This window comes from Oryx dammah, unplaced genomic scaffold, assembly GCF_014754425.2.
Source record: "Oryx dammah isolate SB20612 unplaced genomic scaffold, SCBI_Odam_1.1 HiC_scaffold_26, whole genome shotgun sequence".
Taxonomy (NCBI): domain Eukaryota; kingdom Metazoa; phylum Chordata; class Mammalia; order Artiodactyla; family Bovidae; genus Oryx; species Oryx dammah.
Window position 1 is genome coordinate 72,971,124 of NW_024070210.1, and position 15,290 is coordinate 72,986,413.

Below are 15,290 nucleotides of genomic sequence, written 5' to 3' on the forward strand. Positions count from 1 at the left end.
TTATTCCACAGCTTCCTCTCTGCTAAGTACCTCTGCAACAGGATACCATTCCTGCCATGTGGCCCTCCCCTTCAAGCTCCCCTGTTGGGGTTCCATTGAGCTCCACTTCCCTTGCTCCTTCAGGCCTGGGTATTTGTTCCCTGTCAGGACCCTGTCTAACCCAGAAGACTTTCTTTTTTAAAAAATTTATTTTATTGAAGTATAATTGATTTACAATGTTGTGCTAATTACTGATGTACAGCGAAGTGATCAGTTACACATACATATACAATTATATATATATATGATAATTGGGGAAGATTATATATATATATATATACGATGTATATATATATATACATTCTTTTCCATTATGGTTTATTACAGGCTACTGAATATAGTTTCCTGTGCTATACAATAGGTCTTCAATGTTTACCCAGTCTATATATACTTGTTTGCACCTACTAATCCCAAACTCCCAATCCATTCCTCTCCTACCCTACCTCCCCCTTGGCAACCACAAGTCTGTTCTCTGTATCTGTGGGTATGTTTCTGTTTCTTAAATAACTTCATTTGTGTCATATTTTAGATTCTACATATAAGTTATGTCATATGGTATTTGTTTCTTTCTGATTTACTTCACTTAATATGATAAAATTTAGGTCCATCTATGTTGCTGCAAATAGCAGTATTTAATTCATGTTTATGACTGAAAGGTATTCCATTGCATATACATACCACATCTTCTTTATTCATTCCTTTGTCAATGGACATTTAGTTTGTTCCCATGTCCTGGCTACTGTAAATACTGCTGCTGTGAACACAGGGATGCATTTATCTTTCTGAATTATAGTTTTGTGCAGATATATGCCCAGGTGTGAGATTGCTGGATCACACAACAAATCTAGTTTTAGGTTTGTGAGGAACCTCTGGCTTGAAACTCAACATTCAAAAAACAAAGATTATGGCATCCAGCCTCATCACTTCACGGCAAATAGATGGAGAAGCAATGGAAGCAGTGACAGACTTTATTTTGGGGGGCTCCAAAATCACTGCAGATGGAGACTGCAGTCATGAAACTAAAAGACGCTTGCTCCTTGGAAGAAAAGCTATGAAAAACCTAGACAGCATGTTAAAAAGCAGAGACATTACTTTGCTGACAAAGGTCTGTCTAGTCAAAGCTATGGTTTTTCCAGTAGTCATTATGGATATGACAGTTGGTCCATAAAGAAAGCTAATCACCAAAGAATTGATGCTTTTGAACTGTGGTGTTGGAGAAGACTTGGACTTGAGAGTCCCTTGGACTGCAAGGAGATCCAACCAGTCCATCCTAAAGGATATCAGTCCTGAACATTTATTGGAAGGACTGATGCTGATGCTGAAGCTCCAGTATTTTGGCCACCTGATTCTAAGAACTGACCCATTGGAAAAGACCCTGATGCTGAGAAAGACTGAAGGCAGGAGGAGCAGGGGATAACAGAGGATGAGATGGTTGGACAGCATCACCAACTTGGTGGACATGAGTTTAAGCAAGCTCCGGAAGTCGGTGATGGACAGGGAAGACTGGCGTGCTGCAGAACATGGGGTCTCAAAGAGTCAGACACAACTGAACAACTGAACTGAACTGACTTGAGGAACCTCTATAGTATTTCCATAGTGGCTGTGCCAGCTTACATTCCCACCAATAGTGTAGGAGATTCAGTAGCCTTTCTGAACTTCCTTCTTCTCTTGGTTTCTGGATATTGCTCCCTTTCATCTAATCCTGCTTTCCTGACTAGTCCTTCTGGAGCATGGCTGTCATAGCTCACTAGCAACCTGCATATTCCTTTGTAACAGTGCTCTAACCTCAATACTGAGCTTCTTGCTTCTTTAAAGAACATGGGGAAGACACAGAAAATTGTGGTATAGCTTCACTACCCATCCCAAAACATACATACACACATACAACCCCTATAGGTGGTGTATATTTTTCTTTAAAAATGAGTTCAGTAACACTTTAAAAATCATAACAGTGACAGATTTTATTTTCTTGGGCTCCAAAATCACTGTGGATGCTGACTGCAGCCATGAAATTAAAAGATGCTTGCTCCTTGGAAGAAAAGCTAGACAGCATAAAAACAGAGACATCAACACAATAATAGTAGGAGACTTTAACACCCCCTTACACCAATGGACAGATCATCAAAACAGAAAGTAAGGAAACACAAGTCTTAAATGATACATTAGATGAAATGGATTTCATTGACATCTTCAGGACATTCCATCCAAATGCAGAAGAATACACCTTCTTCTCAAGTGCACATGGAACATTCCCCAGGATAGGCCACATCTTGGGTCACAAATCAAACCTCAGTAAATTTAAGAAAATTGAAATCATATCAATCATCTTCTCCAACCACAACTCAATGAGACTAGATATCAATTACAAGAAAAAAACCGTAAGAAACACAAATGCATGGAGATTAAACAACATGTTTCTAAATAACCAACAGGTTACTGAAGAAATCAAAAGGGAAATAAAAAAATTTCTAGAAGCAAATGACAATGAAAACATGACAACTTCTTATAGCAATGCAATCCTACCTCAAGAAACAAGAGAAATGTCGAATAGACAACCTAACTTTACACCTAAAAGAACTGGAAAAGGAAGAACAAAAACCCCCCAAAATCAGTAGAAGGAAAGAAATCATAAATATCTGAGCAGAAATAAATGAAAAAGAAATGAAAGAAACAATAGTAAAGATGAATAAAACTAAAAGCTGGTACTCTGAGAAGACAAACAAAATTGACAAGCCTTTAGCTAGACTCAAGAAAAAAAAAGAGAAGAATCAAATCAACAAAATTAGAAATCAAAAAGGAGAGGTTACAACAGACAGTGCAGAAATACAAAAGATTATAAGAGACTATTATGAACAATTATATGGCAATAAAATGAATAACCTAGAAGAAATAGACAGATTCTTAGAAAAGTTCAATTGTCCAAGACGGAATCAGGAAGAAACAGAAATTATGAACAACCCAATTACAACCACTGAAACTGAAGCTGTGATCAAAAATCTCTCAAAAAACAAAAGCCTGGGACCAGATGGCTTCACAGGAGAATTCTATCAAATATTTAGAGAAGAATTAATGCCTATCCTTCTAAAACTCTTTCAAAAAATTGCAGAAGAAGGAACACTACCAAACACTACCAATCATTCTATGAGGCCACCATCACCCTGCTGCCAAAACCAGACAAAGACAACACAAAAAAAGAAAACTACAGGCCAATATCACTGATGAACATAGATGCAAAAATCTTCAACAAAATTTTAGCAAACAAAATTCAGCAACACATCAAAAAGCTCATACACCATGACCAAGTTGGGTTTATTCCAGGGATGCAAAGATTCTTCAATATATGCAAATCAATCAATGCGATACACCATATTAAACTGAAAGATAAGAACCATATGATAATCTCAATAGATGCAGAAAAAGCCTTTGACAAAGTTCAGCATCTATTTATGATTAAAACTCTTCAAAAAAAAATGGGCATAGGAGGAACCTACCTCAACGTAGTAAAGGCCATATATGAGAAGACCACAGCAAACATTATTCTCAATGGTGAAAAACTGATAGCACCCCCCAAGATCAGGAACAAGACAAGGGTGTCCACTTTCACCACTGTTATTCAACATAGTCCTGGAAGTCCTAGCTACAGCAATCAGAGAAGAAAAAAAAAAAAAATAAAAGGAAACCAGATTAGAAAAGAAGAAGTAAAGCTCTCACTGTTTGCAGATACAGTACAGGATACTGTACATAGAAAACCCTAAAGATAGTATCAGAAAATTGCTAGAGCTAATCAGTGAATTTAGCAAAGTTGCAGGATACAAAATCAATACACAGAAATCACGTGCACTTCTATATACTAACAATGAAAAATCAGAAAGAGAAATTAAGGAATAAATCCCATTCACCATTGCAACAAAAAGAATTAAATATCTAGGAATAAACTTACCTAAGGAGACAAAAGAATTGTACACAGAAAATTATAAGACACTGATGAAAGAAATCAAAGATGACATAAACAGATGGAGAGATATTCCATGTTCCTGGGTAGGAAGAATCAATATTGTGAAAATGACTATACTACCAAATGTAATCTACAGATTCAATGTAATCCCTATCAAATTACCAATGGCTTTTTTCATAGAACTAGATCAAACAATTACACAATTCATATGGAAACACAAAAGATCCCAAATAGCCAAAACAGTCTTGGGAAAGAAGAATGGAGCTGGAGGAATCAACTTTCCTGACTTAGATTATACTACAAAGTTACAGACATCAAGACACTATGGTACTTGTACAAAAACAGAAATATAGGCCAATGGAATAAGATAGAAAGCCCAGGAATAAACCCATGCACCTATGGGTACCTTATTTTTTGACAAAGGAGGCAAGAATATACAATGAGGCAAAGATAGAGTCTTCAATAAATGGTGCTGGGAGAACTGGACAGCTACATGTAAAAGAATGAAATTAGAACACTTCCTAACACCATACACAAAGATAAACTCAAAATGGATTAAAGACCTAAATGTAAGACCAGAAACTATAAAACTCTTAGAGGAAAACATAGGCGGAACCCTTGATGACATAAAGCAAGATCCTCTATGACCCACATCCTAGAATAATGGAAATAAAAACAAAAGTAAACAAGTGGGACCTGATTAAACTTAAAAGCTTTTGCACAGTAAAGGAAACTATAAGCAAGGTGAAAAGACAACCCTAAGAATGGGTGAGAAAAATAGCAAATGAAACAACTGACAAAGGATTAATTTTCAAAATATACAAGCAGCTCATACAACTCAATGCTAGAAAAACAAACAACCCAATCAAAAAGTGGGGAAAACAGACATTTCTCCAAATAAGACATACAGATGCCTAACAAACACATGAAAAGATACTCAACATCACTCATTATTAGAGAAATGCAAATCAAAACCCCAATGAGGTATCACCTCACACTGGTCAGAATGGCCATCATCAAAAAGTCTATAAACAGTAAATGCTGGAGAGGGTGTGGAGAAAAGGGAACGCTCTTGCACTGTTGGTGGGAATGTAAATTGATACACCCACTATGGAAGACGGTATGGAGATTCCTTAAAAAACTAGGAATAAAACCACCATATGACCCAGCAATCCCACTCCTAGGCATATATCCTGAAGAAACCAAGTATCCTATTGTTCACTGCAGCACTATTTACAATAGCTAGAACATGGAAGCAACCTAAATGTCCATGGATGAATGAATGGATAAAGAATTTGTGGTACATATACACAATGGAATATTACTCAGCCATAAAAGGGAACATATTTGAGTCAATTCTGATGAGGTAGATGAACCTAGAACCTATTATACAGAGTGAAGTGAGTCAGAAAGAGAAAGACAAACATTGTATTCTAACGCACATACACAGAATATAGAAAAATGGTACTGAAGAATTTATTTACAGAGCAGAAATGGAGAAACAGACAGAGAGAATAGACTTACAGACATTGGGAGAGGGGAGGAGAGGGTGAGATGTATGGAAAGAGTAACATGGAAACTTACATTACCATATGTAAAATAGATAGCCAATGGGAATTTGCTGTATGGCTCAGGAAACTCAAACAGGGGCTCTGTATCAACCTAGAAGGGTGGGATGGGGAGGGAGATGGGAGGGAGGTTCAAAAGCGAGGGAATATATGTATACCTATGGCTGATTCATGTTGAGGTTTGATAGAAAACAAGAAAATTCTGTAAAACAACTATCTTTCAATTAAATAAATAAATAAATAAAAACACACACAGAGACATCACTTTGCCACCAAAGATCCATATAGCCAAAGCTATGTTTTTTCCAGAGAGTTGACCATAAAGAAGACTGAGCACCAAAGAACTGATCCTTTCGAACTGTGGTGCTGGAGAAAACTCATGAGAGTCCCTTGGACAGCAAGGAGATCAAATCAGTCAATCATAAAGGAAATCAACCCTGAATATTGAATGGAAAGACTGATGCAGAAGCTGAAGTTCCAATAACCTGGCCACCTAACGTGAAGAGCTGACTCATTGGAAAAGAACCTGATGCTGGAAAAGATTGAGAGCAGAAGGAAGAGAAGGCAATAGAAGATGAGATGGTGGATGGCATCACTGACTCAAAGAACATGAGTCTGAGCAAACCTAGGGAGATAGTCAACGACAGGGAAGCCTGGCAGGCTGCAGTTCATGGGGTCACAAAGAGTCAGACACCACTTAGCTACTGAACAACAACTCTAAATATCATAAAAGTGACACATTTGTTACAACCAGTGTAAAAATATGTCAAGCAAAGTCAAACCTCTTCCCCAGTACTTCTGGTTCCTTCCCCTTCCCCTCACTCACCTTCACCTTGCCCTGCCCTTAGATATAGAATGTGAACACCTTGGACTATCTTTCTTTACACTGTTTCCATGATATTCAAACCCATACCAAACACATATACTCATATATAGAAAGGAGTGTGATTTGCTGTCTTTAGAAAAACAGAGCATACTCTACCTTATTTTTCAACTTACTAAATACCTAGCTCCATTCTTTAGAGATTAAATGTATTTAAATTTATGTAGCTATTTCTCTATTGATTGACACTCCATTTTTTTTCCAGCTGCTTTGGCTCCTACACATAATGTTGCAATAAACAACCTTATACATATATTCTTACTGGTGCCTCAATTTCTGTGACCTAAAGTCCTAAAATAGGGTTGGTAGGTCAAAGCTACATATAGTTTCAATTGCACATGGAATCTTCCTAGATCAGGGATTGAACCTGTGTCTCCTTCATTGGCAGGCAGATTCTTTACCACTGAGCCACCAGGGAAGCCCTGATCTTACTTTCTGTCAACATAAATTACAGATAATTTTCTATGTGTTACATACTTTTAGTAGTCAGCTTCAATGGCTGGATATAGCCATTAGTGTTGTGGAGCTTCTTAAAAATTTTGGGGGGATTTATCAAACCTCAATATCAATACAGGGGGAATTGATATCTACTTCCCATAATGTTGTCCGAAGAGAAATCAAAGCTTTGACAGTAGCATTAAATACAACAAAATATGCCTCTCAATCCTTAATCAGTTGACATTCATTACATCTTTTGATGGGCACAAGCACTGATCAAATGATTCACAATATCAAAAGGAACTATGCCTGAGGCATGTGGCTCCATCACCACCTCAGTAACTTCAAAGGAGAAAGATCATGAGATTGCTGAGCAGAGCACTGCGGCACTGCGGATCTTCCTGAGTATGGTAACCCAAGTTTCACGTGATTCTTCCGGCATTAAAAGGGTCTATTTCAGATCAAAGGTAAAAGAAGGCCAGAAAAACAGAAGGGAATCCCAGCCCCAAGGATATCACTATGCAGGTTAACACAACTACAGTCCCTCAGGCTTGAGAAAATATTACATTCCACAAAGGCTTGGGAACATAACATACAGCAGTTTCCATAAAACCAGGGTGGCAGTGAGGTGAGGATGAGGGTGTGGGAAAAGGAGGACCAGAGAAGACAAATCTGGCCACCATCCATTGTTAGCATATTGTCTGTTTGATCATATCACCATCAGACAAGAAATTCCTGTGCACAGGCCTGGGAATGAAAAGTAAGGAAAATTATAATGCCAAACAGAGGTGGACCAAGAGCGGTCATGCTATTTCCTTTGTGGATGGTAACGCTGGCTTTCACTGCCTGGTCTTGTGAGAAGGAGAACCAGGTTTCAGTCTTTCCTGGAAATTACTACTTGCCCATAACACTAAAGAGCCCTCCAACTGGAAACAGATCTCATTATTTTGCCAGACTTAATCTCTTACTTGAGCAGTTAATAAGCGCTTTCAATAACCTTAATCGCATCACTTCAATTAAATGCCCAGATGCTAATTCCACAGGAAATAAATGTCTACAGACCATAAACTCAACTTGGTTAATAGTTAACGTGGGAGAAAGGTGGGAACTGGACTCAGATAAAGGGCTACTGTTGGGTGATGGTAAATGAATGATCCACCCTCACATGGGGCTGTCTGAGGCCTCCATTGGGATATAGAGGTAGGAGAAGTGAAATGAAACACAAAGGCAGCTGGAAGCAGGAAAATTCTCCCTGTGTGGACCCACCAGCTGCTGAAAGTCACTGAAAGATCCATAAAAAAATGAGGATCATGGCTACAGAGAAGGGGGACTGATGGGAGACAGGAGACAGGAACACAAGATACAGATGAAAAATAGTATCTGGAGAACTCCCTCCCTTCACACTTTTCAAAGGATGATGATAAGAAACAATGTTTGGATGTCCCAGGGGAAGGTCCCAGCAAAAGAGAAGTTACCCATGCCAGAAAAACAAGCTTTTTCCTGCTCCCATTTTTCTGCCTTCCAATGCCTTTTTTTTTTATTATTATAAAATGTTAGAAGCACAGGCAGTCTTCCTGCCAACGAATCCAGGTGATTTTAATGACTGGATCCTAAAGTGCTGTGAAGATCCCAGCAGAAAGCTGGGCCAAAGAAAAGGGAATGGTTCTGAGCAACTGTATGGAGAGGTCTCGTGAAAGGGTGACCATCTGTTGAACTGGCCCTTCAGTGAGATCAAGGTCAGTCATCAGAGAAACTGAATGTCCTCTGTGTGCCTACCTTGATCCAGATGCAATAGAACTTTTATAATATCTTTTTTTTTAATAGAAAAAGGACAACAAAATAAAAAGATAATTCTAAGTTGGGATGGGGGCACATTTACTGAAATTCAGTGTACTTAATGTAGTGTCTGGAGAAGTGGCACACCCAGTCATAGGATTTAGTGTGACTTTTGAAAAGAGCCTTTGGGGTTGTGGTGGCTCTTGCATGCCCAGTCTCTAGAAGTCTCTGTCTAATAATTGCAGAGAGCTTCCTTTCCATATTTTGAAAGCTCCAGCATCCACACAGAGAAAGGATTTTCATCACCAGGGTTCTATGACGCATGACATAAAATCTACAATTCTATGACTTCGCTGATGAAGCAGTTTGGTTCTATTAGGAAGTAGCAAGTTTCATCAAACTGAGAGCAGTATACTACAAACACAAAATGAAGAACATTTACTACACTTTAAAGAATCACACCCTGGATCAGTGATTTAGAGAAATTTATAAAATGGCAAGAGTTCAAAATGAACAGAAGCTTTTAAAATTCTTCTTTCCTAGATAGATATTTTTATCTCAAAAATTTCACATGATGTTTCCTCTCACCTTTAAGGGACTCTATGTTATATTACAAGTCTAGACAAGGCATTGACCATATGCTGTGAAATGACTACTGAAAAAGAACCTATTACCTACACAAAGGCATGCAATACCATGGGTAGCTGGCCGCACTGAACTGGAACATTGTGTGAATACAGGAGTGGCACTTTAAAAAACTTTTTGGGTCTTATAGAACCCATGTATAGAACCGCCAGAACTATTTTCATGTATAATTTTAAATCACATGAAACATACAAGCCAAATTAGCTCTTTAGCATTTTCTGCATAAGACACGATGTTATACCAGTAACAGCAAAAACCCATATATAAAACATAACTTCATGATAAACATTACTTTGTGCTTATTTGAGAAATAAAAAAAGAGTTAAAAAAAACCCCAGAAAATATGAACCAAGTTTCTTCAAGTTAGAAGGAATTCATCCCTCTTCTAGTATTTAAAAAAAAGGTTTTGTCATAAAATAAGACCACTTACAAAAGTGATCACCATAAAGAAGCAAAACCCAAACCTGAAACCTCTGACAATAGAGGCGCAAAGACACAGTATGCTTCCACTCTTAGGGAATCCCAACAAATCCAGGCTACCCCAGCAGTGTGAAGAGCAGAATTTAGGTCAAGGGACCAATTAGCATCAAAGGCAGTGACAAGTTGCTACTTCTCTGTGCCCAGTCCTGTTTCCTTTGAGAGTCCTGTGTTCAGCAACCATGGAGGCAGCTTTAGAGCATGCCAAAACAAACAAACGAAAAAAATTTAAGGCATTTACAAAATATTGCTTCTAGAAGCAACTACACCCCTAACCCCATAAGTCACCACCACCTCCACACTCCTTAATTAACACTCCCAGCTGTACTGTTACAAGGTGAATTGACTTGGCCAAGGAATATCGATTCATTGTTAATTAGCCAGTCTCTGAATAGCATGAGCAGATTGCCTGTGGGTCGCCCGTGAACACACGTAAAGCATTTTAAACTGGGACTAACCTGGAGGTGACTGGTGCTGGGGCTGACCTGTGGTCCTCCCGGGCCCCAAGGTCTTTTCCAAAGGTTCCCCAGGCACCAACCGAGGTTGGCCCACTCTGAGGGAGGTCGAGCTGGCCCCTTTGGTCTCCGTGACCTTGGCAGAGGATGGTGGCTCCAAGGTGTCAGCAGAGAGGGACCCAGAGAAAGCACGGCTCCTTCCAGAAAGAGAGTCATCAAGAGCGGCTTCCCTCTTTCCAGGCGGTGAGGAGAGCCGGAGGATCCTGTGATGCTGCTGAGGGCTGGGGAGCCTTGGAGAGAGAGGTGAGGGAACAGGTGACATCCGTTTGCGCGTGCTGGGTGGAAAGGCTGAATTATTAATTACCATGCCAAGAGCAGCCAGCGCTAGTGGGGGCAGCCTTTTCTCATCACTTCCAGGGTCCACGCCACCACGGGGCAGATCCAGAAACAAGGTTTTGTGGCTGCCTCTTCCAAGCCCAGCTCCCCTCCTGCTCCTGGTTTCTGGGAGGGTGTGGGCGCCAATCGTGCCAAAAGGAAAGCCCAGCCGTTTGCCCTCAGCAGCATCATCTAACTTCTCGCTCTCTATCACCTTCAGCAGGACCTTGTTCACAGCCCCCTCAGTGCTGGCTGGGGGGCATTCCCCAGCTGATGGCTGCCATGACCTGTCCCTTTGCTGTTCCTTGTCCAGGCCCCTGGCTCCCCAGGCCCCAGCCTCAGCTCCCGGGAGGGTGAGCAAGTCTGCGCCTGGTGTGAACTCAGCTGGGGCTGCTAGGCAAGGGGCAATCTTTCCCTCACCCTCAGGATGCGTTTTGACTACTCGCTGTACCTGAGTGGACAGATCCTGGACTCTGGCCACCACTCTGGAGACAGGCTTCTTCCTATGAGTCCACTCAGCAGCCTTCGCTCTCCGGCCTCTCTCTACCGCTGGTTCTTTCTCAGGCTCCTTGTGACTTTCAGTCAAGCCTGTTTGCTGATGCACCAGCCTGCGAGGGGTTCTCTTCAGCTCCCTAGCTCTATCATCCCCTGGCTCCGTGGAGCTGCAGTCAGGGGGCAGCCCGCCTCTTCCTAGCCCCGCATCTTCAGAAGGCTTCTTGATGCTTCCCAAGGCAGAGTCAGCATCCAGTGTCCTGGGGACCTCTGGGGTGCATCTCTCTCTCCTCTGCAGGGATGAAGTAAGCTCCCCATTGAGGAGCAAGTTGCCTCTCTCCTCCAGAAGCCAAAGTTGAGGCCTTGTTCGAGAGAGAGGAAGAGAACTACTGAAATAGACCTGGTCCTTCCCCAGCAGAGGAGCCAATTCCTGTCCTCCATGCCCCTTTCGTTTTGTCCTCTTCTGCAGGGAGCTTTGAGAGAGCCCCTCAAAGCTCTCTCTCCTTCCACCAAACCTCCGGGCCTTTTTGTTCCCGTGGGAGCTCCTCTTGTTGAGACAGCCCACGGCGGGCTCCCCAAGCCAGTCGCCAGCACTCTGGAAACAGTCATCCTCGGAGGCCAAGCTCACAGAGAGTTCAGGCAGCTTCGCCTCCTGGTTCCCCATCGTAATCCCCAGGATGTGGTCTGAGCTCAGCAGACCGGCCAGCAGCCTCTCCCTCTCGGCAGTGAGTTTGTACAGCTCAGTCAGAATGTCTTTCGTGGGAGTCGGCTTGAAAAAGATGTCGCCCAGATGTTCGTTCGGCTGCAGACTGAGGCTGTGGATGTCGGACCCCTCCCTGACTTGGTAGCAGTTATGAAACCCTTTACTGGCTCTGTCTAGAGTTACAGTGTCCTTGTACGAAAATCCTCTGACTTCGCCCCTTGGAAGATAGAAGCTGATGTAGCAGACTTCGGTAATGGGTTTACGCAATTGGAGGGTGCAGTGAGTGCCTTCCATTATGCCTACCTAATTATTCATGCCTCGGAGATGCTGGTCTGTGGTCAGGCTTCTGAGGCTCCAGCGGAGGGGGCATGTGATGGTGGCAGTGGGGAAAGCAGCTGACAGTCATCTCCAGCAACGAGACTGCCTGTGAGGGAAACGGGAGGAAAGCAGCTAGTCTTAACACACTGCAGGAATCACATACCGACAGAAATCAAAGCGTTACCGGTCTTACCCTTCCTCTCTTGCTGCTCAATCAACTCAAGACATCAGCCAGAACGCTGACTGTAACCTCTTCCCCGCTCCCAGCCCACCCTTGACTAGCAAAGCTTTTCTACAGCTGAGAATAGGAGAGTGCTCTAATATTGGCCCCAAGACAGAAGTCCCTTTGTCCCTTTGCCCTATGCGGGAACTTAATGTATACCCTAAGCAGGTCTCTCAACTTCTCAAGGTTTCGTTTAGGTTCTTCTATAAAACAGACCTAACATACCTCCCAGAAATCCTGAGGAGAGGGACTTTGAGATCCTTAGAAAACATAGCCATTTTAGTAACTCAGATTTGGAAGATTACTTTGCAAAAATGAGTCAAACCTTTTTACTCTCCAAGAAGCATCTTCTAAGATTTGAGATTATGGATCAGATAGTAAAGAATCTGCCTGCAATGCAAGAGACCCGGGTTCCATCCCTGGGTCAGGAAGATCCCCTAGAGTAGGAAATGGCAACCCACTCCAGTATTCTTGCTTGGAGAACTCCATGGACAAAGTACCTGGTGGGCTATCATCCATGGGGTCACAAATAGTCAGACATGACAAGCAACTACCACACACTCTATTTAACTTAAAGAAATATGCAGGAAAGATATTAGGCACAAATCTGACATCTCTTCTGGACACAATTTATAAATTCTGCTAAAAGAGGTAAAAGTGAAAATGCTTAATTTTAAATTTAAAAGAAGTAACTCAGGCATCTTAATCAGGTTCTCTTTGTTTTTGCCTATCTAAAGTCAAATGGAATGGCAGAGAAAAAGGAAAAATCTGTAAGCCATTGCTGGCCCTGTATGGACTTTCAATCAATGACTTCACTGTCAAAGTGGCTGAAATGTCACATCAATGGGGAAGGCAGCTGCTCTCTCCTGTGATGTGAAGTATCCCAGGGGCATCTCTCTGGTTAACATCCCTCCACACAATCATGAGCTTAGAATTCTACATTATGACACTTCATTTCTCAAATGAAGGCACTGCCCAGTCTTCAGGACTTCCAAGCTTAAAAAGAAATCCCCTGGGGAGGGTAACATAATAACCATTTATTAACCATTGATATCTTCAGTGATATCTCGGGGCTCTACATAAAACTACATTTTGAGTGTAGGAAGAAAGAAAGGAAGAAGAGCTTTTTAACAGAGACTCCTTACTGAAGACATATGAAAATAAGAGGGATAAAATGAAAGTAAAAAGAAAAGAAGAAAAAAAGCAACCATCTGGTCAACCCAGAAGTTCCAGAAGGACTTGGGGTACTCACAGGGGTTAAAGGGCAAGAAGAGAGGAAGCAGAGAAGAAATGGGAAGCCAGCTGAGGCCTTGCCTCTCTCACAGCTTTCTATGGGATTGTTTTCATTCAACTATAATATCTCTATAACTTGTCTAAAATGCTCATTTCTGGCCTTTCTTAAAGGTGCCCATGTGTATAGATTCTTAACAGTATAAACTCTCTGAATATATCTAAGAACACACTTTGGAGGTGGTTTTTTTGTTCGGAAGTGGTAAAACAGTCATAAACAACCAGTAATAAAAGCAACTGCATAGCTGCCAATATCCACTCTTCATGATGCTAAGCATTGAGAGTTCAACTTAGGAATTGTCAAAAAAACTGAAGTGAAGCTTCTGAAGTACTATTATCCTAAGTTGCACAAACATGGGAAAGGTCTTGTCCTGCCTTCAAGCATCACTCTCCTCTAGTTCTTCTTATCTTCTCAGTTTCCCTGGATTAGAAGTGTGTGATATGGGAGAAGGGGAAGAGTCAAAGTTGTTTTATATATATATATAATCTGTTCAGAGTAGCAGCACAAAGTTCATGCTATGATTTCAGATGAAACCATGATTGCCTATTTTAAAAGTCTATGCCCTAAGAGAGGGAATTTTATGTATTGAATATAAACATGTGCTAACTTTTATTTTGCTATCTCATTTAACAAACATATTTCCCTTTTACAGATGAAGAAATTGAAATTCAGAGAGATTAAGGACCCTGGTCTACAGCCACATGGCTCAAAAGGAAGAATAAAACCTAGATCCGTGTCATTTCATGGCTTTGTAGGTAAAGTGGCTCCTTATTTACTGCCTTCTAATGCTGAACTAATTTTTCAAGAAATTTGAATAGAAGAGTTCCTTTATTTTGCTAGCTTGGTATTCAGTTCAGTTCAGTTCAGTTCAGTTCAGTCGCTCAGTCGTGTCCGACTCTTCGCAACCCCATGAATCGCAGCACACCAGGCCTCCCTGTCCATTACCATCTCCCGGAGTTCACTCAGACTCACGTCCATCGAGTCCATGATGCCATTCAGCCATCTCATCCTGGGTCATCCCCTTCTCCTCCTGCCCTCAATCTCTCCCCGCATCAGAGTCTTTTCCAATGAGTCAACTCTTCCCATGAGGTGGCCAAAGTACTGGAGCTTCAGCTTTAGCATCAGTCCTTCCAAAGAAATCCCAGGGTTGATCTCCTTCAGAATGGATTGGTTGGATCTCCTTGCAGTACAAGGGACTCTCAAGAGTCTTCTCCAACACCACAGTTCAAACGCATCTATTCTTTGGCACTCAGCCTTCTTCACAGTCCAACTCTCACATCCATACATGACCACAGGAAAAACCATAGCCTTGACTAGACAGACCTTAGTCAGCAAAGTAATGTCTCTGCTTTTGAATATGCTATCTAGGTTGATCATAACTTTTCTTCCAAGGAGTAAGCGTCTTTTAATTTCATGGCTGCAATCACCATCTGCAGTGATTTTGGAGCCCCCCAAAAATAAATTCTGACACTGTTTCCACTGTTTCCCCTTCTATTTCCCATGAAGTGATGGGACCAGATGCCATGATCTTCATTTTCTGAATGTTGAGCTTGAAGCCAACTTTTTCACTCTCCTCTTTCACTTTTATCAAGAAGCTTTTTAGTTCCTCTTCACTTTCTGCCATAAGGGTGGTGTCATCTGCATATCTGAGG

At 41.4% G+C, this 15,290-nt stretch overlaps 1 protein-coding gene across 1 annotated transcript in view; it reads right to left on the bottom strand.

Annotated features, from left to right (window-relative positions):
• Nucleotides 1-12,224, bottom strand: part of FMN1 (formin 1) — a 435,492-nt gene extending 423,268 nt beyond the window's left edge. Inside the window, exon 1 of the mRNA XM_040226990.1 lies at nucleotides 10,240-12,224. Coding sequence (XP_040082924.1) covers nucleotides 10,240-12,100 — 1,861 coding nt within the window. The 5' untranslated portion in view covers nucleotides 12,101-12,224. The remainder of the gene's footprint in view (nucleotides 1-10,239) is intronic.
• Between the last annotated feature and the right edge of the window lie 3,066 nt (nucleotides 12,225-15,290).